Source organism: Typopeltis vanoorti, chromosome 18, assembly GCF_054136105.1.
Source record: "Typopeltis vanoorti isolate ZY-2024b chromosome 18, IOZ_Tvanoo_1.0, whole genome shotgun sequence".
Classification (NCBI taxonomy): Eukaryota; Metazoa; Arthropoda; class Arachnida; order Uropygi; family Thelyphonidae; genus Typopeltis; species Typopeltis vanoorti.
This window is the reverse complement of record NC_143566.1, coordinates 6,383,620-6,408,741: the sequence shown is the minus strand read 5'-3', so window position 1 is coordinate 6,408,741 and position 25,122 is coordinate 6,383,620. Positions and strand designations below refer to the sequence as shown.

Here is a 25,122-nt window from a genome sequence, read left to right as displayed (position 1 = left end):
TACCATACCAGCTTTGTTGATTCTTTGTCTATTTCCATATTTAATCTACCATCTTCACTAAAAATTGTGCCTTAGTAGCTGAAATGCATTTGCAAACTTACAAGTAAAGAGTGCATGAGTCCAGACTGGAAGTTTCTTCTATCAGAGATTTGTTTGACTTTGTTATAGACAAATTTTCTGATGCTAGCACCAGCACAATCTAAATTCCAGGTCTTCTCCATCTCATGTTTCAGTTAATTATCTCTTGATAGCTGTATAAAGAACATTTCTTTTCCTTCTAGTCCATCTCCACATACCTGAAGCTCCCATAATAATTACTCACCTTGCACTTATTTAGATAATTTTTTTATGGATGACTTCTCCACCATCAAATAACTGATTTCTATACCTTCTATAATATTTGTTTTTTATATTCCCTCAATATATTCACATAACTTGTGTTAAACAACTTTTGACTTACCCCCCCCCCCACACACACACACACCAACACCAATTAATGCTATCAATTCATCTCCTTTGCCCTTCATGCTCTTGGCATGAAGATAATGATAATGCATTGATGCTTCTTTATACAAGTGTATATAGAAACATCAATGCATTATCAGTGTTTCTATCCCTATTATTCTTCCAGACTCCAATGGACTCTGCAGTATATCATATGTTCTCCTCTTCTCTCAAGCAATTATACCCACAAGAGGATACCCCTGCTATTGACATCTGCCTTGACAATTCCAGTTTCCCTGCACAAACACTCTCAGTTGCCAGAGAACAACATTCTCTCTAGATGTCTATGTCATTCCTCATTCAAATTCTATGCATTTTTCATACTACTCTCCACTTTTTTCAAATGCGCTCCAAGCACCCACAGAATCCAAGCCTCTCTTTTGACACATTGTTGCTATTATATCATGCATTATTGATGCTCTTTCTCCAATCTGAACCATCCTTGAGTAACATGCTCACTATCCTTCCTCTCAAACTCTTTCGCTTACACAACATCAAAAATTGTCAGATCCCTCAAACCTATTTGGCACTGCCTTTCAGGTCATTCATACCCACAATCATAATTTCCTCATTCAAACTTTCACCTTGCTTAATTCTCATAGTCACGCTGTCTCATTGAGGAAAAATGATTGTGGATGGCCTACCTTGATGGATGGAGATAGGAACCAGGTGATCAAGGCAGATGATATATCTGAGCTGTTTAGGCATCGCATCATTAGAGTGTTTCATTCTGGTTAATCCGGTTTCATATCTAGAGGGATATGGAGGGGAGAAGCATTAGAACTGGAATTGGAAATAGGATGCTTTCCAAATACTGAGTATGCTAGGAGGAATTTCACTACATGTTTTAAGAGAATGTGCTGTGAAACTGACTGTGCCATTAACCTGACTCTTTTATGAAAGTTATGCAAGAGGATAAGTTTCTAAGGAGTAAGACGAGGGAAAGATGGCAGCATTGTATAAAGTTGGTAATAGCATGGAGATATCAAAACTATAGGCCAGTTTGAACTACTTCTTTAGTTGTTAAGATTTTGAAGAAATTGTTACAAACTCATATATAAAATTAGACAGATGAGGACAATATTATTTATGCAGGCAAGCATGATTTGTTAAGGTTCGCTCTTGTTTTAGTAATCTAGTTGCCTTTTACAATTGAGCAACAAGACCAGTGGATGAGGATAAGATATACACTGACATTTTTTTTTGATTGTGCAAAGACATTTCATAGGTTGCTACATGCCAAGTTGGTTTTTAAGTTACAGCATATGGATCTGAATATCAAGTTAGTGGATTTTACTGTTAACTGGCATTCTGAGAGATATCAGAGTTGTATATGAGGAAGTGGCATCAGGAAGTAGGAAGGAAACAGAAAATTTCCACAGACAGAGCTGGGACTGGGACCATTAGGGTTCAGTTTTTATCTCAATGACTGCAGGAAGATATCAAGGTGTTTGCAGATGATGTGAAGCTTGAGAGGGTGATTAGCAATAGTGCTCACATATTGGCTCTTCAAGAGGATTAGAATATGCTGAACAGGTGGACAAGCAAACGAATGAGGATGTCAGTTTAATGCAGCTAAATGTAAGGGTTTGAAATTCTGGATCCACAGATTGGATGCTTCATATATCCAGAATAACTAGAGGTAGCAGGGGATCTTGGGCTGCAAAACTGAGGAGGAAACCGATTAGGAGAGATAAAGGGTGGTAGTTCCATTGTCTTTGATTATAGTTCACGTAGATTTCTAGTCTCAGATCTGTTCAGCTGGAGTTGAAGGGATGAAATTATTATCATTTGATTTCCCCTCATCCTCCATGGAGTCAAAGATTATCATGGGGGGGTACACACTATCACACAAACATTTCATCAAATCATGCCTTAACCACCTTCCATGCAAAGAACCTGGTCTTCATTGTTCTGCTCACATCGGATGGTCTCTTCTTCTACCCCCCTTTTCCTATTCTATCAAAAATTACCTCCATATTAACCTGATAACAACCCCTAACTAACTTATATGTGTCGATCAAATTCCAACTCCTTCTCCTATTCATGAAGCTCTTCAATCTGTCTTCATACTCCATATTCCAAAGACCACTGACACACCTTTGAAAATCTTTTATAGACCCTTTTTAACATATCCTCATCACCATGAAAACATGATGACCAAATCTGTGAGCAATAATTCATATGAGACCTGATCAAGGCCTTAAACAATGGCATCATAACCTCTTTCAAAAACCTTACACTTTGCAACATCGAACTGACAGTTCCATTTATCTGCCCATTCATGCAATCTATTCAAGTCCTCCTATAAGGCCATAATATCTGCTTGACTCTGCATTGCTCACCCCAGTTTTTCACCATGTGCAAACAGCTTCATATGACCAGTTAAACCCATACCAATATCATTAATATACAAACTGAATAACAATCATCCCAAAATTGACCCCTGCAGCACACTACTAGTGACCTTCCTCTTTCAGGAGACTGCATCCTCATGTAAAACTTTCTAATACCTATCTGACAGCCAGTCACCAATCCAACTCACTAGCCATAATCCCATCAGTTTTAGTTTATTTAACAGCTTGTTGTGTGACAGTCTATTAAAAGTTTTTGAAAAATCTAAGTATACCACTCAATATGCAACTCCCTTGTCCAAGACAGTTGTCACCTTGTTATAGTACTTAGCTTAGTACACCATAATGCAATCCACACATCCTTTTGGGTGTGTATAATACTCAACCAAGAATATAATTCTTGGTATCTTTAACTTATAGTTGAAGCTTTCAACTATGAAAAAGCTTTCAACATCTATCTCTAATCCAGAGTAATGTAATAATAAGGTGATACACCTTTTCACTACTTGTATGGAAAATATATTAATTCTGCATTACTTCAACCTTTGGATTTATTCTGAGTCTGACTCCCACTGGTGAGGTATGAACTCTTCTAGGTATGGTACCCCACTGATGACATTTATTAATGTTTGTCTATTGGTTTGCTTGCATTCTGCAGAGTAGTGAGGCTCTGGTCACTGGTTGAGTTTTGCATGTCAATGAGTGGAACCACTGCTGAGTTTCCTGTCCTACTGACAGGAAGTGATTCAGGTCAGGAGTGATGTGTTTAGTAGTGATTCTGCAAGGTTACTCGGTGAGATTTAGAGTAATGGATTTAGAGTAGTGAGATTTAAAATTCTGAGCAATCCTGTTGATTACTCAGAATTTTTGGATAGTATCCCAGCACTTTAACATACCTCAATAAACGTCAAAATTGTTCTTGGTAGAGGCCCTTCCTACAATGCTTAGCATTACACACACACACACACACACACACACACACACACACACACACACACACACACACACACACACACACACACACACACACACACAGGGATGTGTGATTTGCATTATGGGATATTAAGACAAGTGATGTGAAGTTATTTGCCTCTATATACAAGTAGCCTAGTCGTGAAGAAACTTCATGTGCAAACTTTGTTTGCTACCAGTTGAATTAAAGATTAAACCAAGAATATAAATTCTTGGCATCTTTAACTTACCATTATACAATGAATGCCTCAATGATGTCTTCTGCAGCAGTTAACATTCTACCATTTTCATCCATTAACATCATCTTATCATAATCATTCTTCCTTCTATTTGCCACATATGTGAAAAATTCTCTAATGCTTTTCTTGGCTGATTTGCCAATTCTTGCTCATACTTTAGTTTTGCCGTTCTTACCAACTGAGTCATGTTCCTGATCTACCTTTATATTCCTTAGGCAACTGATTGCTAAAATTATTCATCTTCTGCTGCCTCCGTAGTATCATCTTCTTTCAAATTTCATGTTAATCTCATTTTTCATCCATTTGACACCTACTTTATTAGACTTTTGACCTTCGAAATGCTTTTGTAAATCAAGGTTGTTGTTAAGGGGGAAAATAGTGGTAACAGAGACAGTATAGTGTGAATAGGATGAAATACTTTGTGGGATGTTGCTATAGACCTGGTAATGAGGAGAGTGGTGACCAGGAAATGTATAAGTAAATTAGCCAAGCAAATGTGTAAAGGATGATCTTTATAGGTGCTTTTAATTATGACAATATAGACTGGAATGATGAGCTAGTAACTGGATGTAAAGAAAATGAGTGAGTTTTTGAGGGACAACAACCTTCTTGGATTTGATCATCTCACAGAGAATGCCATTATGAATGAGGTGTCAAATCTCACTCCTGTTGGTAAGAGTGATCATGAAATGATTACCACAGTGGCTGCCAGCCATTTAAGGACTTCTGCAAGGAAAGGGTATATGTGCTACAAGCTGATGATTATGAGCAGCTCAGAAAACAGCTTGAAACTGTTTGAAACAGCTTGAGTTGGATAAAAAAGAGAACAGTGCTGCTTGGGTGACATTCAAGAACTATCTAGTAGAAGCATTGCCAAATATATTCCAAAGATTAGAAGATTAAATAAGATACACGTGAAATGGATGAATGAAGAGAATTAAGCATGCAATACAGAAGAAAAAGGCATTATGGAGGAAACATAAGAAGAGTCATGATAATCAATTCCATGAGGAATACAAAGTCCAGGCAAGCAAGGTGACTCATTTGGTAAGGGTAGCAAAAGTTCAGTATGAGCAGCAGTTAGCTAAGGAAGCCAAAAAAAAAAAAAAAAAAACCTACAGAGTTCTTTCAATATGTAGCCAGCAAAAATAAGAATGATTATGATGATCAATTAGAAACAAAGGAAGGACAGAGAAAAATTTACCAACTAGTGAAATGTAGACATAAAGCAGCAAAGGACATCTTACATGTGAGGCAGATCAAAGATGCTGAAGGAAGAGTATTATGGAAGGATGTGGACATAAGAAACAGATGGAAAATATACTTTCAGGGACTTTTGAATGAGGAAAATGCAAGGACTCTCAGAGGAGATGGGTAGCCTTCTGAGGGGATGGTACAGAACATCAGTAGAGTGGAAGTGACGGAGGCCATGAAGAGGATGAAGAATGGAAAATCGGTGGGCCCCGACAGAATTCCAGTGGAGGCATGGAAGGCACTGGGGGAAGAGGGAATTGACCTGCTGTGGGACCTGTTCATGAAAGTTTGCCAACAGGAAAATATACCTGAGGAATGGCGGGAGAGTAATCTTGTCCCCATCTACAAGGGTAAAGGGGATGCACAAGACTGTAAAAATTACAGAGGAATAAAGTTGATGTCCCACACAATGAAGATCCTAGAAAGGGTTCTTGATGGCAGATTGAGGAAGGAGGCGGAGATTGCAAAGGAACAATTTGGTTTCATGCCTGGTAGATCAACAACAGATACTATCTTTGGGTTACGGCAGATGATGGAAAAATATCGAGAGAAACAAAGGGAGCTACATCTGGTATTTATTGATCTGGAGAAAGCATACGATAGAGTGTCAAGGCAAGAAGTCTGGAGGTGTCTGAGGGAGAAGAAGGTGCCAGAGAAATATGTCAGGTTGGTGCGGGAAATGTACAGAAATGTGAAGACAAGTGTTCGGACCTGTTTGGGACAGACAAAAAGTTTTCAAGTAACAGTTGGCTTGCATCAAGGGGCAGCATTAAGTCTGTTTCTGTTTAATATTGTGATGGAGGTGGTAACAGAGGAGGTGAGAGAAGATGCGTCTTGGACAATGTTGTATGCAGATGACATCTTGTTGTGTGTAGATTCAAGAGAAGAAGCGGGAACTAAACTGGAAAGATGGAGAAAAGTACTGGAAGAGAGAGGTATGAGACTGAGCAGAAGTAAGACAGAGTATATGTGTTGCTCGGTGGGTGGCGGCCAGGAGACAGATCTGGAGCTGGAAGGAAATGTCATCAGGAAGGTGAGAGACTTTAGATACTTAGGTTCAACAGTGGAAGAAGATGGAGGAGCTGAGAAGGAAATGGGATGCAGGATACAAGGGGGTTGGAGGAACTGGAGGGAGATGGCTGGAGTGTTATGCGATAAGAGGGTGCCGATCAATCTGAAAGGCAAAATTTATAGGACAGTAGTGAGGCCAGCTATGACATATGCTATAGAAACTGTGGCCCTGAGGAAAATTAACATCAGCAGGATGGAAGTAGCAGAGATGAGAATGCTTAGGTGGATGTGCGGTGTAACCAGAAAGGATCATCTGAGAAATGACTATGTCAGTGGAACAGTGAAAGTTACGAACTTAGGAGCGAAAATACAGGAGGCAAGGTTGAGATGGTTTGGTCATGTGATGAGGAGGGAGGACGAATATGTGGGAAGAAGGGTCATGCAGATGGATGTGCAAGGAAGGCAGAAGCGTGGGCAGCCAAAGAAGAGATGGAGGGAGCTGGTAGAAGAGGACTTGAAGATGAAGAACTTGGATGTGGTGACAGCCCAAGACAGGAAGGTGTGGAAGAGATTCATTACAAACAGTGACCCCACTTAAGTGGGAGAAGCTGCAGAAGAAGAAGAAGATGGTAAAATAGCACTCACTGGAGAAAATGTGGAGGAAATTTAGAAAACATGCTGTGGAGGATATAGATGTGATATTTAATGAGCAGTTCATAAAGGTCTTTCATCCTTGTTAATGTGACATCAAGGAGATATTGAGAGCAGTGGAGGAGAAGGAGCATGACTGAGTCAGGATGAAGTATGAGTGTATGAGTATATGAGGAATTAAGCAAACTTGACATTAATAACGCTGTGGAACTTGATACATCATTGCCTATTTTGAAGGAATGTACCAGGGAGTTAACATCTGCATTGACATATTTGTTTAATATGAATCTTATGTTGGGTCATTCCAAAAGAGTAGAAGGAAGGCAAGATTGCAGCACTTCATAAAGGAGGTAACAGAATTCAAGGATCAAATTAAAGGCCACTTTTTTTTGTGTCAGGTGTTGTGGTTTAGGTGTTGGAAAGACTGGAGAGAATCAGGATCCAGAATTCAGCTGACAACAATGGTATTTTCTTTGATGGACAGCACAAGAGGTCATGTTTATTACAATAAGGTTATGGCTTCATTGGACAAAGCAGACACAGTAGTATACTTAGACTTTTCAAAAGCTTTTGATAGACTATTGTATGACAAGTTGATAGTCAAACTAGAGTGAATGAGGTTAGATATTAGGCTAGTGCACTGAATTGGATATGGGCTGTCTGATAGGTATCAATAAATGCATATGGGGAAACAATATCCCAGAAGATGAAAGTCGCTAGTGGTATGCCACAGGTTTCTGTTTTAGGACCACTGCTGTTTATCCTGTCTGTTAATGATATCATGGAAGGATTGAATGGGGATAACAGCTGTTTGCAATGATGCAAAGTAGGGACAAACTACGAGGAGTACAGCAGATGTTGCCTTACAAGAAGACTTGAATAGACTTAATGAATGGGCACGAGTGTGGGAATGCCAATTCAATGTTGCAAAATGTAAGGTTTTAAAATTTAGAAAACAAACATGGGATGTAGAATTTACTTTTGGTTGGGATATATTGTTGGAGTGGAGGAAATAAGAGATCTTGGGATGATGGTGGATAAGGATCTAAACTTTAGAGGACACATTGCCAAAATTGTGGGGACAACGCAACAAATTCTGGCAATGATACAGAAGACACTGACTTATAAGGAGATTCTAAAATAATATTTGATCTCTGGAATGTCGAATATTATTATTATTATTATTTTGGGCAACTCCAAGGAGTTGACAGACTCATCGAGGGAAGCCCTAACATCATGTCAACAACAACACAGTATCTATCATACCTCACCTTTAACTCATTCATGGTCATAGCACCAACAACAGACTTTGGCAGCTTATTCCACTCATTCACCACTCTCCAAGTAAAAAACCTAGCTCTAATACCCCTGCTAACCACATTCTTGCCCAGCTTCCATGTATGGCCCTAGTCCTCCCACCACCAGTCCTATTCTCAAAAATATCTTCTGGATTAATCTTATAGAAACCCTTCAGTAATTTGAATGTCTCAATCATATCACCCATTTTCTGCCTATCAACCAATTTTTGCAACCCACAAATCTTCAACCTGTTCTCATAAGGTTCATTCCACAGACCTGCTATCATCTTGATCACTCGTCTCTGGATCCTATCCACCTCCTCCTCCATCAAGAAGAAACCCTGACGCTCATATCTGGACACAGTAGTCTAGATGGGATCTTATAAAGGGTCAATATAGTGGAACAATAACTTGTTTGTCTCTGCTTGTTAAAGTATTTTTCAGCAACCAAGTGATTTGATGAGCTGATTTAGCCACCTTTGCAATGTGCCCCCTAAACTTCAACTCCCTATCCACCAACACTCCCAAATCCCTGGCCTCATCAATCTCCTGGAGTATGGTTCCACCAATGCGATATACTGCTGCTAATCTTTTCCCTCCAAAATGCATAACCTTACACTTTGCCACATTAAATTGACATCCATTTTCCCTAGCCCAGTCCTCCAAACTATCCAAATCATCCTGCAAAATTTTGACATCCTGGGCACTCACAACTGCTCTACCCAACTTTGCATCATCAGCAAACAAGTGAACACTTTCCTCTAAGATCCTGTCCTACATCGTTAATGAACAAATTGAAAAGTAGTGGTCCAAGAACAGAACCCTGCAGCACACCACTAGTCATAAGAAACACTGAGACGATATAATTTGCATAGTCTAGTGGATAGGAGGAAGAGGGGTGATATGATAGAGATGTACAAGTTAGTAGTAGCAAGGCTTATACATTGGTTAGACATAACTGGTAATTAGTTTACGGAATTAACAACGTAAATGAAGTATATTAATTAAAGGTAACTTTAATGAATCACTTCTATATTTCGGCAACGTCACATTGCCATCTTCAGGAACATAAAGATATGGTATGTGCACTCAGGAACTAACACAAAGCAAATGAGGAAGAAAGCAAGAAACTAATATTGTTCCTAAAGTCCTAATGGTGCCCTCTTGCGGGCTAATTTGGTAGTCTTGGCAGTTGGGCTGAAGTTCTCATAATGAAAGTCTCCCAAATTTGGGGCAGTTTCATGCACCCAAATTTGTTGAGGTTAGGACTGATTTTTAGAGCTGCTGAAGATTCTTTGAATAGTCTTTCGTATTTAAACTTGCTGCGATGAATTATTTTTGTTTTCTTCCAATGAATTTTATGGTGGGTATCTAAGGCATGGTCTGCCAGCCCAGAGCGGCTGTACTGGTGAAAACGGATGTAGTCTTGGTGTTCTGAAATCCTGATATTTGTTGTTCTGCCTGTTTGGCCAAAGTAGGACAATTTGCAGCTGCAAGGGACCTGGTATACACCAGGTAGGTCTAGGGGAAGTGGTTGGTCTTTGGTAGAGCGGATAAGGGATGCCAACTTTTTATATGGTCTGTAACAGGAAGTAAGGTCATATTTTTTGAGGATATTGGTTATTTTCTCAGAGGTGCCCTGGATGTAGGGGATGGTGATAGACTTGGTGTAATCTTTATTGTGGAGGGGGAGAGGGGGGTTGTGGTTTACAGGTATTAGTATTTTTTGGATTTTTTTGGTGTTATAGCCATTGGCTAAGAAAGTGTTGAGGATGTGGTTTAGTTCAATAGTCAGGGCCTTGTCATCTGAGCAGATTAATTTTGCCCTGTTATATAGTGTTTTTATCACCCCATATTGTTGTGAGGGGGGGGGGATTGCTGGTGAATGTATCGGCCAGTATGGGTGGGTTTTCTGTAAACAGAGAAAACCAAAGATCCATTAAGCTGGCGGGTGATTAAAGTGTCTAGGACGGGGAGGGTGTTGTTTTCCTCTTTTTCTAAGGTGAACTGGACTCTGGGGTGTTGGTTGTTTAAGTGTGTTAGGAAGGAGTGGAGTGTGTCTGAGCCATGTGGCCAAATAGCAAACACATCATCCACATAACGAAGCCAAATAGTGGGTTTTTGTGGGGCGGAGTTTAAGGCTTTCTCTTCAAATGTCTCCATAAAGAAATTGGCCAAGGGTGGTGAAAGTGGTGAGCCCATGGCTGTCCCCTCTATCTGTTTGTAGAACTTTCCTTGCCAAACGAAATAGCCTGAGTTCATTGTGAACTGAAATAGGGCTGAGATATCGGGAGGAAACTTGGCTTGGATGGGCTCAAGGGTTACTTTGAGTGGGACATTAGTGAATAGGGAGGAGACGTCAAAACTGACCATTATGTAAGTATTGGAGTGTGAGGTTTTCTATACTGGCTTTAAAGTGGGCTGAGTTTTTTATGTGTGATGGTGTGTTGCCAGTGTAGTGTGTGAGCGTTTTGGCTAAATGTTTGGCTAATTGATATGTGGGGGAATCAATGCCATCCACTATGGGACGCAATGGCACATTTTGTTTATGTATTTTTGGGAGTCCATATAATCGGCGGGGTCTAGAGTTATAAGGTTTAAGTTTGTTGGTGACTTCCACAGGCCAAGAAGTGACTTTCTTAAGGAGTCTGTGGAGAGTTCTAATCTGAGAGCTGGTCGGATTGTATTCAATGGGGAGGTAAGTAGTACGGTCTAGTACTAAAGCATTTAGCTTACCTTTGTAGTCTTTTTGATTGAGTACCACAGTGGCGCTTCCCTTATCAGCTTTGGTGATTACTATTTTTTTGTTGTTTTTCAATTCTTGTAGGGCTGCATATTCGTTTTGGATAAATTGGTTTTTGTTGGTTTGGCTTTAGTCAGAACACCGACTACATCCAGTCTTACGTTGTTGGCGTGGGATTCGCAACCTGCCTAACCATATCGCCAACAACGTAAGACTGGATGTAGTCGGTGTTCTCCCCCCCCCCCCCCCACAATAAAGATTACACCAAGTCTATCACCATCCCCTACATCCAGGGCACCTCTGAGAAAATAACCAATATCCTCAAAAAATATGACCTTACTTCCTGTTACAGACCATATAAAAAGTTGGCATCCCTTATCCGCTCTACCAAAGACCAACCACTTCCCCTAGACCTACCTGGTGTATACCAGGTCCCTTGCAGCTGCAAATTGTCCTACTTTGGCCAAACAGGCAGAACAACAAATATCAGGATTTCAGAACACCAAGACTACATCCGTTTTCACCAGTACAGCCGCTCTGGGCTGGCAGACCATGCCTTAGATACCCACCATAAAATTCGTTGGAAGAAAACAAAAATAATTCATCGCAGCAAGTTTAAATACGAAAGACTATTCAAAGAATCTTCAGCAGCTCTAAAAAACAGTCCTAACCTCAACAAATTTGGGTGCATGAAACTGCCCCAAATTTGGGAGACTTTCATTATGAGAACTTCAGCCCAACTGCCAAGACTACCAAATTAGCCCGCAAGAGGGCACCATTAGGACTTTAGGAACAATATTAGTTTCTTGCTTTCTTCCTCATTTGCTTTGTGTTAGTTCCTGAGTGCACATATCATATCTTTATGTTCCTGAAGATGGCAATGTGACGTTGCCGAAATATAGAAGTGATTCATTAAAGTTACCTTTAACCTTCCTACCGGCTAGGACGTCTATAGACGTCCAACTAAATCTGGATAAGATTCAGCCCACCTGTTGAAAGAACCTGGATAAGAAGTGCAATTTGACTGTCATGTCCATTAGAAAGTGTGATAATCCCTCACGCTGAAGAGAACGGTTAATTGGATTATCTCCCGTTCGTAGCTGCAGTTGCCTATAACAAGAAACGCACTTCCTTTTTCCATGCTGGATAACTGGATTTTAGTTATATAGGATAGAATAAAATAGAGAAATTATTTACATTTTTGTTTTCTCTTTTTATTCTACAATACAATTTTAATGTCTGGGCAAAATAAAGATCTTGCATAATTTCTTTACTTAAATATTGCCTTACCTTGGAGAACCAATTTAATTTTTTAATTTTTTTGCGCTAATTTTTTTCTAATCGCTTACTAGTCAAATGATTTTTCTTTGTTCTCGAAGAAATTAATTCACGATAATTATTTGAAATATTCTTTAATAAAAAAAAGAAAATAAAACCGGCTGCCGACGTTCCAGTTTATATTATTTTTATTTTTGCACAAAACCATCGAAAGCGAATAATACTTCACAGATTTTCTTTAGGACATGCTGGAGCAACTTTGCTTTATAGAGAATAACATGAAATTGTTTAATCATAACCCTAAATTTTTTCTTCATGTTGTATAGTAATTTATTGTTCTTTGTACACAATCTTGGTTTCCTTGTAGAATTGGTCATTACAAAATGAAATTAACAGTTATGATTAATATTTTCTGCATATTTCAGATATTTTATTCTCCAATTTTTAAAGTAAGTGATACATTTGCTTATTTTTATCATTCAAAATATGTAGATCAAATGTGAAATTTCACTTCCTTTCACAATAGAATTGAACTTTATTTCGCCTCTGATAGTTTAATCCCCCCCCCCCCGTTGTATCACTATCACACACCCGAAAACTGTTATGAAACATAGGTACAGTTTTTATTTAATTCGTTATTTTTCTCTAGTAATTGTTCCACATAACTTTAATTTTTTGATACTGAAACTATGTGGTGATTATTATAAATTAGAAAATTATAAATCAGAAAATATGCATATTATTTCCTCATTATTATAAATCAGGAAATTATGTGATATTCGGATATAGGTGAAATTAATATTTGAAAGCACTGTCATCCTTCAAATGCATTATCAGAATAAAGTGAAAAACCAAACAAGAAATTTCTGCCTGTAAAATATTCAGATATTGCTTGAGGCTCTTCAGTGTGCTGCATGTTCTATTGTTCTGTTTCTCACTGGGGGGTTAGTAATCTCCATTAGCTTTGAGCTGGGAAGAAAGGAACTACTGGGCAGAAAAGAATAATTAGTAAGTATATTCAAGACACAATTCATTTACAAGATGGCAAGCAGCAGCAGTAGCAGTGACACTCATGGTAAGAAAAGAAAACTTCGTGGGATGCAGAAAAGTTGGAGCCTTCGCCTTTCGAGCAGCTCTTGTTCTACTGATGAGGAGAGAAATCTTTCTAGCTCTGAAGATAGCGATTCTGCCTGTACTTTAGATATGTCTTCGTGCAGAAAATGGGTGATCGCCACTGAACGTACACCAGCTTGTCCACGGTTTCCCTTCATAGGTAAGCCAGGAATTACTGAAGACTTTGACTCCAGTAATATTTTAAGTTCTTTCCGTCTATTTTTAGACGATGATATTCTTTCCTTCATAGTGGAACAGACTAACCTTTATGCTTGCCAACAACATCAGCAAGTTGAGTACAGTCCGCATTCTCGCAGTAAACTCTGGAGCCCAATAGATATCAACATGCTCCTTACATTTATAGCACTCTTGATTGTGCAAGGTATCGTGAAAAAGCCCTCTCTCGAAATGTATTGGTCTACAGACTGGATTCTGAACACGGCAATGTTTCGTGATGTTATGACTGAAAAACAGTTCAGTCTCATCATGAAGTATTTGCATTTTCAGAATAACGAGGAATACGATCAGGCAACACATCCTTGCCCAGTCCTCAACAAAATTTATGATTTTCTGATGAAAGTCCGCATTCTCGCAGTAAACTTTGGAGCCCAATAGATATCAACATGCTCCTTACATTTATAGCACTATTGATTGTGCAAGGTATCGTGAAAAAGCCCTCTCTCGAAATGTATTGGTCTACAGACTGGATTCTGAACACGCCAATGTTTCGTGATGTTATGACTGAAAAACAGTTCAGTCTCATCATGAAGTATTTGCATTTTCAGAATAACGAGGAATACGATCAGGCAACACATCCTTGCCCAGTCCTCAACAAAATTTATGATTTTCTGATGAAAATCCGTCAGAAATGTAGATCACTCTACATTCCTGAGAGAGACTTGAGTATCGATGAAAGCCTTATGCTATTCAAAGGTAGACTGAAATGTAAGCAGTATATTCCCAAAAAGAAAGCGAAGTATGGAGTAAAATTTTTTATGCTTTGCGAATCGGAAAGTGGATATCTTTGGGATTTCAAACCTTATACGGGAAAGCAAACTGTAATCGAGCACGATAAATATTCGGATCTCCCCTTGTCGATGCGTGCAGTAATGCATTACTATACCCTTTACTGGAGAAAGGTTACTGCATTACAATGGATAATTATTATGTGTCCTGAACTCGTTGATTTGCTTTTACAGCATCGTACAGATAGTTATGGTACTGTAAATGCAAAAAGGCGAGATATGCCTCCAGATCTGGCTCCAGGAAAGCTATCGAAGGGGGAAATCCGAGCTTATCAGCGAGGGAAAGTCTTTGCACTACGTTGGAAAGACAAAAGAGATGTTTTTCTGCTGTCTTCCCTGCACAATCCATCAACGGAATCCGTGGAGAAGCATGGTTTGAAGAAAGAAAAACCTATTGCTGTGTGTGCATACAATGACACTATGGGTGGAGTTGACAGGTGCGATCAGCAGCTATCATTCTACTCTGTAATGAGGAAACAGCATAAAAATTATTACAAAAAAGTGTTTGGACATGTATTAGATTTTGTTATTTGGAACAGTTTCCTCCTGCACAAGAAAAAATGTTTGTCTACCATAACATATCTAGAATACAGAATAGAAATTGCGAAAGCATTGCTGCATGCACATGCGCCTTCTTCAGCAAGCAGATAAACAGGAAATCCTGCCAGACATCTGAGGTTGAACGCTGCTAACTCCAACCATTATCTGGAAAATCTACCACCAACGGCTAATAAAAAAAAACCTGCACGCAAATGCTATGTATGTAATAAAAAAAATATCAGAAAGGAAACAAAAATCTGGTGCCCTGAGTGTAAAACTGCTTTGTGTGTTTACCCTTGCTTCAAGATGTTCCACACTGTTCAAGAATTTTAAATTCTGAACAGTATGAAATAAAGAATGTTTGTTTTCAAGGCCATCAAACACAGTCCTTTTCAGGACTACAAATATTGATAGAGGGATACCCAAATGTACTGTTTCTTTTTTCATCTTGAAGGCTAATTTTTAAGTTCTTTTTATGACACAGAATGATATTTTCGAAGGAATAAAATATAAGAGGAACTGGAAAGAGTATTCCAGGTAAAGTATTTCACCAAAACAATAAAAAATAATGAAATAAAATCTACCCTATATATATATATATATATATAGATAGATAGATGTAATAACTTTTTTTTTTTTAAACTTGGGGATATTGTATATTAGGATAACCAAGTTATTTTATAAACTTGGTTATAAATTTCAAAATAACTGGAAAGGCGAGATATGCCTCCAGATCTTGCTTCAGGAAAGCTATCGAAGGGAGAAATCCGAGCTTAGCAGCGAGGGAAAGTCGTTATTTTATAAACTTGGTAAAAATAACCAAGTTTATAAAATAACTTGGTTATCCTAATATATATATATATATATATATATATATAAAATGATAAGCCTTTTTATGTCATGTTTTTCGAAATGTTTTGAAAGTCAGGGGCTACCGTGAGTGTCGAGTCTTCAAAATTCGAGTCATCAGAATTCAGGGGCTGGACCCCCTTTCGAGTTATCACAACTGAAGGAGAACTGGCCTACCATACCGGAACACAGGGGGGGTATAGCCCCCTAGTTAATAAATGAAATATATAAATAATAACGGGAACATTTTCACCTTGCCAACACTCAACATTGATGTGATATGGGTTCCAAATTTCTTGTTTGAGAGATATAGATATATATATATATATATATATATATATATATATATATATATATTACAAAGTTTTGTAATAAAAATTTCTGCTACAATGGAGTTTGGCAGAATCAACAATATTATTACTACCTTATTTCTGTTTCTCGTGTGGGAGAAAAACAGTAAAATGTCACTCTTATAATTATATGAGATGTTATAATGGCAAAAATAGTAAGAAAAAAGTCATTTGCACTTTCTCTTCAAAACACAAAGAAAGAACATTGTAAATTCAGCCAGTGGAAAATAAAATACTACATATTTTTCTTCTATTATCTGATTTTTTTTCTTGTAGTACAAAGAAGAAATCACTGCATAAACATGAAGTCTGTAGGAGGGAAAAAATCTGGAAATTGGTTACATTATAACGAATAGAGAAATCATGTCAGAAAAAATATTCACGTAAGATTCTAATATCAGCAGACATAACATTTTCTTCTAGATTAGATATCTAAAATAACTGAACCTTTGCTACTATTTTACACTAAAATGAATGGGTATGTTCCCCAAGTGATTTACGTTTGTAACAGTTGTCTTACGAACGATTTATGAAATAAATTATCTGAAATATCCGCAGATTGATTAGGTATATACCCCCCCCAAGAAAAGAAGATTATGAAACGCATATGCACCTTTTCTTTTAAAATAATTCAAATCCTCTTTTTCAAGATAATTGTATGAAATAATTTATAATTTTTTGATAATAAAAGTGAAATTGATTATTATAAATTAAGAAATTATTTTGGCATAAATAATGTATAAGCATGTAAACGAAATGTCAGCATTTCTGTTAGGATATCGGTAATCAACAATCGAAAAGAAAACAAGACATTCTTGGTGTATTCTGCACTACAGCTTGAGGCAATTTAGTGCGACTTTAGTGTTCTCCCCTTTCTTTCTCAATAGCACTGAGAGCAATAAGCCTTCAGCTTTTCCTCCAGCTAAGAGGATATATACCAAGTATTTATAAGACGTAGATTACTTCAGAAATAGCTTCCAGCAGCAGAAGTAATATTTAGATTTTTTTAAAGAAAAACAAACAAAAATAATACTACCGAACTTTCTTTTGTGTGGTATGCATATAAACAATTTTGCATGGTGAAAATATAGCATATTATTTCTAAAATTTCACATAATTTCAGCGGGCAGTAGAACAGCTGGTTTTACATTGCAAATAAATAGAACAGAATTAGAAGTTTCACAATACAATCTGATTGCCGTATATCTTTTGTCAAAATGGTAAAATGAAGTAATTGATTTTGAATGCTGTCTAGAAAAGCTTTCAAACCTGTGAGTTCTAGGAGAGGATAAGGAGGGGGGGGGGGAAGCATTAGAAAATCTTCAAAATGAAAAAGAATTTTGAATCATTCCGTATATGATATTTTCCCCATTATATTTTCAACATATCTACGAAGTTATGCACTAGATATTATCGTAATATGCATAATACAAATAAATAAATAAATGACGAAGGGGAAGAATCACTGCTAAAATATCATTGGATATAAATTTTTGATACCAAAAAGACACAATCGGAAACCGAGTAAGGCAATTTAGCATTTTAACATTTTTTTTTTATTTTGTCTAAATCTGAAATGTGATGATCCATATAATGCTATTTCGCTAGAAACGAAAGAAAAAGGACATATTTATTTCAATAAATATTATTTAAAAATATAAATATTTGACATAATATTTTCAAAGCAAACATTTGAAAATTCGAAAAAAAATTATTCAATTATTATACGTAAAGTGAAAGAACAATCAGTGCATCTCTTCCGGTGCACTGATTTGTAGAATAAAATAAACCAAATTCACTATCACTAAATAGATTCATTGCAAAAGCTGATCAGTGGGCATTTCAGGATTGATTTCTTTTTCGCATATGTGAAATTGGTTTCAATTTTTGGGAAGAGACACAATAAATCATTTTAGAGGCAAGAAAGGTCAACTAACTTAGGACAGTAAATGAAATTCTAAGCAACACAACAGACGTAAAGACAGGGGGAGGGGAGACAAAGGTCACTCAGCAACAGTTAATCCCCTAATGCTATAGAATAGCCGTAACGAGATTAACGGCGGAGGAAGGTAATGGCATGATAAAAGGTAGAATGCCGACGAAGTTTTGATCCATGAAAAAAGCTAGGGAGAGTTGAATATTTAATCCACGCCGGCCGGTTGGGAGGTTAATTGTGTTTCTGTGATCTTGTACTCACAATGCCTATGATACTGTCAAAAAAAATTCTACATTAATAAAGGTTTTTACACAAGTTTTCCTCAGTTTTCATAATTCTTTTAATTGTTTGTCTCAAATGGAAGCTATATACATGCTAATTCATTATTGAAACAAATACCCTCATATCAACTAGGCAACCCACCGACCACCCTTCCAACCACACCATTATCTTTCCCTCTCCTCAACAACATCCTGCTATCTTACTTGTTCTTTATGTCCAACCAAGTCATTTGGTTCAAGCAACCACCATCAGGTGGCTTGCTTGTCTGCTTCTCTTATCTAATTCATTATTATTATGTGGCACATCCAAGGAGTACAAAGACTCATCCAGGGAGGGCTCCACTCTACAACTCTCTGTTTCCACCACTCAATCCATCTACTACAGCAAACCGCAACTATGCAAATGCCATCTAATGTCCACCCCACCACTAGTATTTTCACAGACAATCACAAACATCCATGCTCAAGGTGGAATTCAAACCTGCAGCACTTTTGCAAGAGAGAGGATATGCTAACCACTCATTCAACCAGACCAGCATTTCGTTGGTCAACGATGCTGTGATTAGTGCAGACATCCAACTGATACAGGAACATTGCCAGTTCAAGCCTCCAAGCAGCTGGATTACAAGAGATCACCAGAACTCCCAGCTCCAAGGATAATTCATCAATTATCCTTGGAGAGTGCATGTGCAGGATATAACAAAAATGATATTATTACTATTACTATTATTACGGGCAACTCCAGGGAGTCATTAGACTCATCGAGGGAGGCCCCAAATCATATTCATCACAACTATTTGACATTCATACAGTATCTATCATACCTCGCCTTAAACTCATTCACTGTCACAGCATCAACCACAGACTCAGGGAGCGCATTCCACTCATTCACTACTCTAAAAGTAAAGAACCCAGCTCTAACACCTTTACTAACCACACTTTTGCCCAGTTTCCATGGATGTCCCCTAGTCCTCCCACAACCAGCCCTGTTCTCAAAAATATCTTCTGAATTAATTTTATAAGAAACCCTTCAGTAATTTGAATGTCTCAATCATATCTCCCCTCCTCCGCCTATCAACCAATTTTTGCAACCCACAAATCCTCAACCTGTTCTCATACGGTTCATTCCACAGACCTGCTATCATCTTAGTCACTCGCCTCTGGATCCTCTCAACCTCCTCCCCATCAAGAAGAAACCTAGGTGACCAAATCTGAGCACAGTAGTCTAGATGGGGTCTTATCAAGGTTCGATACAGAGGAACAATAATCTGCTTGTCTCTGCTTGTCAACGTATTCTTCAGCAACCAAGTGATTTGATGAGCTGATTTGGCCACTTTTGCAATGTGTCCCCTAAATTTCAATTCCTTATCAACCAACACTCCTAAATCTCGTGCCTCATCAATTTCCTGGAGCACGGTTCCACCAATGCAGTAAACTGCCTCCCATCTTTTCACCCCAAAATGCATAACCTTACATTTTGCCACATTAAATTGACATCCATTCAACTTAGCCCAGACCTCCAATCTATCCAAATCATCCTGCAAAATTTTGACGTCATCTGCATTCACTATTGCCCTACCCAACTTCGCATCATCCGCAAACAAATGAACTGTTCCTCTCAGATCCTTTCCTATATCATTTATCAACAAATTAAACAGCAGTGGTCCAAGAACAGATCCTTGTGGCACACCACTAGTCACAGGCTGTCTTGTGGACTCTACTCCTGAGTAAACCACTCTCTGATATCACTCCGTCAACCACCCTCCTATCCATCTCACCAACCCTATGTCCATTCCCATATGCTGCAATTTACTGATTAGAATTCCATGTGGTATCCTGTCAAAGGCCTTAGCAAGGTCCAGTAGAATCACTGTAAACCCATTACCCTTATCCAGTTCAGCCGTCACTGTGTTATAATACGTGAGCAAGTTACTGAGGCATGACCTACCCTTCACAAAACCATGCTGTCCCCGATACAGTATCCCATTTTCTTCTATCCAATCTTGTATTTTCTTCTTGACTATTTTCTCTAAGACCTTGATAATGATTCCTGTTATGCTGATTGGCCGGTAATTTTCAACAGCAGCCTTGGAACCACCTTTGTGCAGTGGAACTATTTTCCCCTCTTTCCACCCCCTTGGGACTGACCCAGTCCTGAGGCTCAAATTAAACAAAATGGTCAAGGGCACTGACAATTCTTTGGCCGCTTCACTTACGACACGAGCTGGCTTACCATCCAATCCCACAGATGTATTGACACTGAGGTTCTGTAATAGACTAGTTACCTCTACTTCATTCATCACAATTCCAGTATAAGCTGTTGGTTCTTCCATTCCTGCAAAGTCACCACCTGGATGATATACTCTTACAAAGTGCTCGCTCAGTAATTCCACAATATCGACTGATTCGGTTACCTCCCTACCCTCAGCATTTTTTAAGATCATTCTACCATGAGCATTTTTCCTTTTACTTGCAACATATTGAAAAACTGTTTGGGATTCTCTTTAGCCTGCGTGGCCAATTTCCTTTCGTAATCTGCTTTTGCTTTTCTTACCACCCTTGTTACCATCCTGGCCTGAGCTTTATACTGTTCCTGCGCCTGATGGTCACCCTTCTCATTAAATTCCCTCCACAATTGTTTCTTTTTTTGCAGCACAAGCTTAATAGTGTCATTCATCCATTTAACCCCTACTTGATTTATTATTCGGACTCTTGGTATACAGTCAACCATTGCCTCCTGCAAACAGTTCTTAACCACCTCCCATGCACTATCAACATCCTGCCCTTGCAGTTTTACATGCCATGGCATTGAGCCAAGAACACACCTAAGCTTGTCATACTTACCAGCCCGGTAATTCCACGTGTACCCTGTCTTAATTGTAAATTCGACTCCTTTAGCCACCTCCCAAGTCATGACCTTATGGTCACTCTCACCAATTGGTGGCAACATGGTCATGTTCGTTACAGCCACATTCTCAGTTGCAATTACTAGGTCAAGCACTCTCTGCCCCCTGGCATTTTCCAATACATGTTGCCATAGATAGTTGTCCCTTAATAACCGCATGAAATCCAATTCCTTCCTCCCATGTGCCCTCTCCTCTTTCCAGTCAATGTTACCATAATTGAAATCACCCATAATAATTACCCTCCTTCCACTCATTTCTTCTATTTGCTTATGCATACTATCCCCACCATCCACTCCATCACCCGGTCTATAGCAGCACCCAATTGTATATTTTGTTCTGCTAGATTCAATCTCACACCAAACAGCCTCAAATGTGCTTTTTTCCCCATCATGCAGTTCAACTTCTATACTCCTTGGCTGAAGCTCATCAGCTATCATCAATAACACTCCTCCCTCCTTTTTTATTCACCCTGTCACTCCTGAACACGCTATACCCGTTGCATTCAATCCCACTAGCTTTATCATCTTCTGTCAGCCATGTTTCACTAATACCGACAACCTGTGGCCTGGAAGTGCCAACCATGGCAAAAAACTCTTCCTTCTTGTTCCTAATACTCCTGGCATTAGTGTACATGAATCGCAGAAGCCCATTTGTCCCATCCCTACTTTGATGCCTTATACTAACTATCCCATTCTGATTTGTTGTCCGTCGTACTCGCTCGGGCAAAATATACTCATTCATACACTTAACCGCCCCCCTAAAGTCTGCATATCTACTCCCCCCCCTCTTAATAAATCTAGTTTCCCTGAGTCTGTACATCCACTTCCACTTCATTCATCAACACTCTTTCAAGTCTCCGTACACCAACTCCATTCAAATGCAACCCATCCATCTTATATAAGTCCTTTCGCCCATCGAACTCATTCCACACATCCACAAATTCCACACCACTCTCCATGCATAACCCACACATAAAGTCATTGGCAATTATGGCCCTCCTTCTAAACACTTCGCTGTCATATCGCGGTAAGATATTCACCATCCTAACTCTCTCACTCTTCTCTTTTGTTACCTCAAACAACTCCTTCACATCCTCTATCATTTCCATTTTGTCCTCTTTCAAATCATTCGTTCCTGCCACGATTATCATCTCTTTCACCCTCTGTTTTTGCAGTCGAATAGATTCGCTGACGTCCTTTATATCAGCACTGTATAATGTTGGTTATGAGGAACAACTGAAATCATGCAAACTACAAAGTTTAGTGGAGAGAATACAACAGATGGTATATGATTGAGACATTTAAGCTGTTGGAAGGTTATCAGATTGACCTTGGGAGATTTTTCATATGGGAGAACAAGGGTAAGTCGCCATTCCTCAAAGTTGCAAAAGGAAGTAGTAAGACAGAAAGGTGTACATTTTTTTTACACGAAGAGTAGCAAAATCTTGGAATGCATTGGCCAAGATGGTAGTAAAATTACAAATAGTGGACAAATTCAAAAAATGAAAAACTGTACCATCTAGCACTGACCTCCTATTACTCAGGAAAATAAAAAGTTTACTGAATTTGTTTATCACCTGCTCACTCATTATCAGTCCCTTCTTCACTATACACTCCACCCAAGCTTCTCTGGAATCTGTCCTCTGCAACCATTACCAATTTATCATTTTTATCCATTAACATCATCCATAATAATTTTTTCTTTTACTTGCTATTTATCAATATAACCCGAGGATTTTTCTTGGCATGATTGGCTAATTCTGCTGTCCTTTCTGATCAGGGCTCCCAAAATTTTCATCATCTTTTGCAGTTATTGTTGTTTTAATCTAAGTTTGATTGTAACCTAAGTTGGATCTAAGTTTTAATAAAGAAATTAACATATACTACTGCTTACCTGTACTTCCAATGGTATGTCCTGTTAGTAAATATACTGGATATGTGTATTCTCCCCAGCCATTTACTGTTTTAGCACGTACCTGAAACCAACATTTAAACTGGCTAAGTATATTATTCTAACTTTCCCTATGAGAGTATGTTGCATTTGTGTTCCAGAAGTGTATGAATTGTACAAAATAGTATATTCCAAATTCCTGGTAATTTTTTCTCCAATTGCAGATGTTATATTCTTAAATAAATCCAATATTAGTCTTCAGAATTATCTAACTAAATTAAACTACTCTAACAAATTTATGAATATCTGCCATAAAAATAAATGAAGGGACAAAAATGTGCAGCAATGTAGAAAAAATCAATTGCATTCACAATGCAACTCCTATTGAACATGTAAAACATTTCTGCTTTTTAGGCACTGTTTTAAGAAAAGATGGTAAATTAAATATGAAAATAAATAATTGAATAAGCAAAGTTGCTATATGTAATGGGAAGCTAGGTGAATAAATGTACATTAAATAAGAAAGAAAATATCTAAAATACTAAACTACCAGTGTACACCATGGTGTTTAAACTGATTTTTTAATTGATGAATGTGAAAGACGGTATTAAAAAAAAAAAAAAAAAAAAGCTGATCGAAAATTGAATGAGAGTTTTGAGGAAAGCACAGTGTAAAAATGACATCAACAGAAGAATCATATTAAAAAATGAAGATATTAGAAAGGAACTTTAGTGATCATTAGTATTTGGAAATGGCTGAAAATGAGCCATTACAAGATTGTATGATCACTTGAACAAAATCTGAGAGGAAAAGTTAGAAAACCATGCATGTATGTAATGTGCTAGGACAGCTGGAAAAATGGAGATTAATTGCAGTTATCTGTGTCTTAGAAGAATGAAAGTTAAGATTTGACAGTACTGGAGATCAGACAAATAATAGATTAATTTTTAAGATATTTGTTTATGGCAAGCTAGCAGTAATGCAAACTTAATTATGCACTGCTCAAGAAATAACAATGATGAAAATAGTTTCTCATAAGAAATAAGTCTATTTTTTCTTGTTAAGCTGGGAAATTCTAACTTATATGATCTTGCAAGTCTATTTTCTGTCATACTGATGTACTTTTGTGAGCAACATTTCAAAATTTTTCTGAACATTATAGACCAGTGCTTCCCAAACTAGTGGATGCCAAGGGCCCCCCTTTGGAAAAATTTAAATATTTCACAGTTCCCCATTGAAAAAAAAATTGTAATATAGACATATTATAATATTTATTGTATTTATATTCAATACAATTAATATTCAAGATTTTGCATTTGTAATTTTTTTTGTGTTACTTATCAATACCTTTGAAATGAAACTTATATGATTAAGCATATATTTACTAATATTCATTAAGTGCTGAAATACGCAGGAAGCAAAATTTGTGAACCAACACCAATATATGATTTTTTCCATTAAAATATAAAAAAAGAACAAAAAAAAATAAATAATAAATAATAAAAATTAAATACATTTCTTTTAAGATTCAAAAAAATCTACTTAGTCTTAAAACATTTTAAATTTGTTTTCATTATGTCAGATTGTCAGGGGTGCTTAAGGGTCAAAGCTGTATAACTGAGAGGAGACCTCCACATAGCCTTTAAAGGAATGCGGAGAACCGACCAGGGCTTCTGACCTAATGTCCAATCCTCACCTTCTCGTGGTGCACCCTGTTGGGTATCTATTTGGATACTGAACGAACGAGGATGGGCTGGCAATTTGGGATTTAGCCAACCAAATTGTATTTTACTGGTTAAACCAAATTAAAAAATGATGGTACAACATGACAAAATTTCATGCTGGCTGGGGCGTCGCATGGTTAAACAAAGCCCCCGTTGTTTTCGCCAGGGAACCAGGGCGAACAGCGAAAAGTCAGCTACTGGAAC

The 25,122-nt window shown here is 37.9% G+C and overlaps 1 protein-coding gene across 2 annotated transcripts in view; it reads right to left on the bottom strand.

The window, feature by feature from the left end:
* Window positions 1-25,122, bottom strand: part of LOC150096472 (ephrin type-A receptor 4-A-like) — a 709,579-nt gene that overhangs the window by 355,391 nt on the left and 329,066 nt on the right. For both annotated transcript variants that reach the window (XM_090407961.1, XM_090407962.1), the window contains exon 7: window positions 23,198-23,279. In XM_090407961.1, the coding sequence (XP_090264087.1) occupies window positions 23,198-23,279 (82 nt within the window). The remainder of the gene's footprint in view (window positions 1-23,197; window positions 23,280-25,122) is intronic.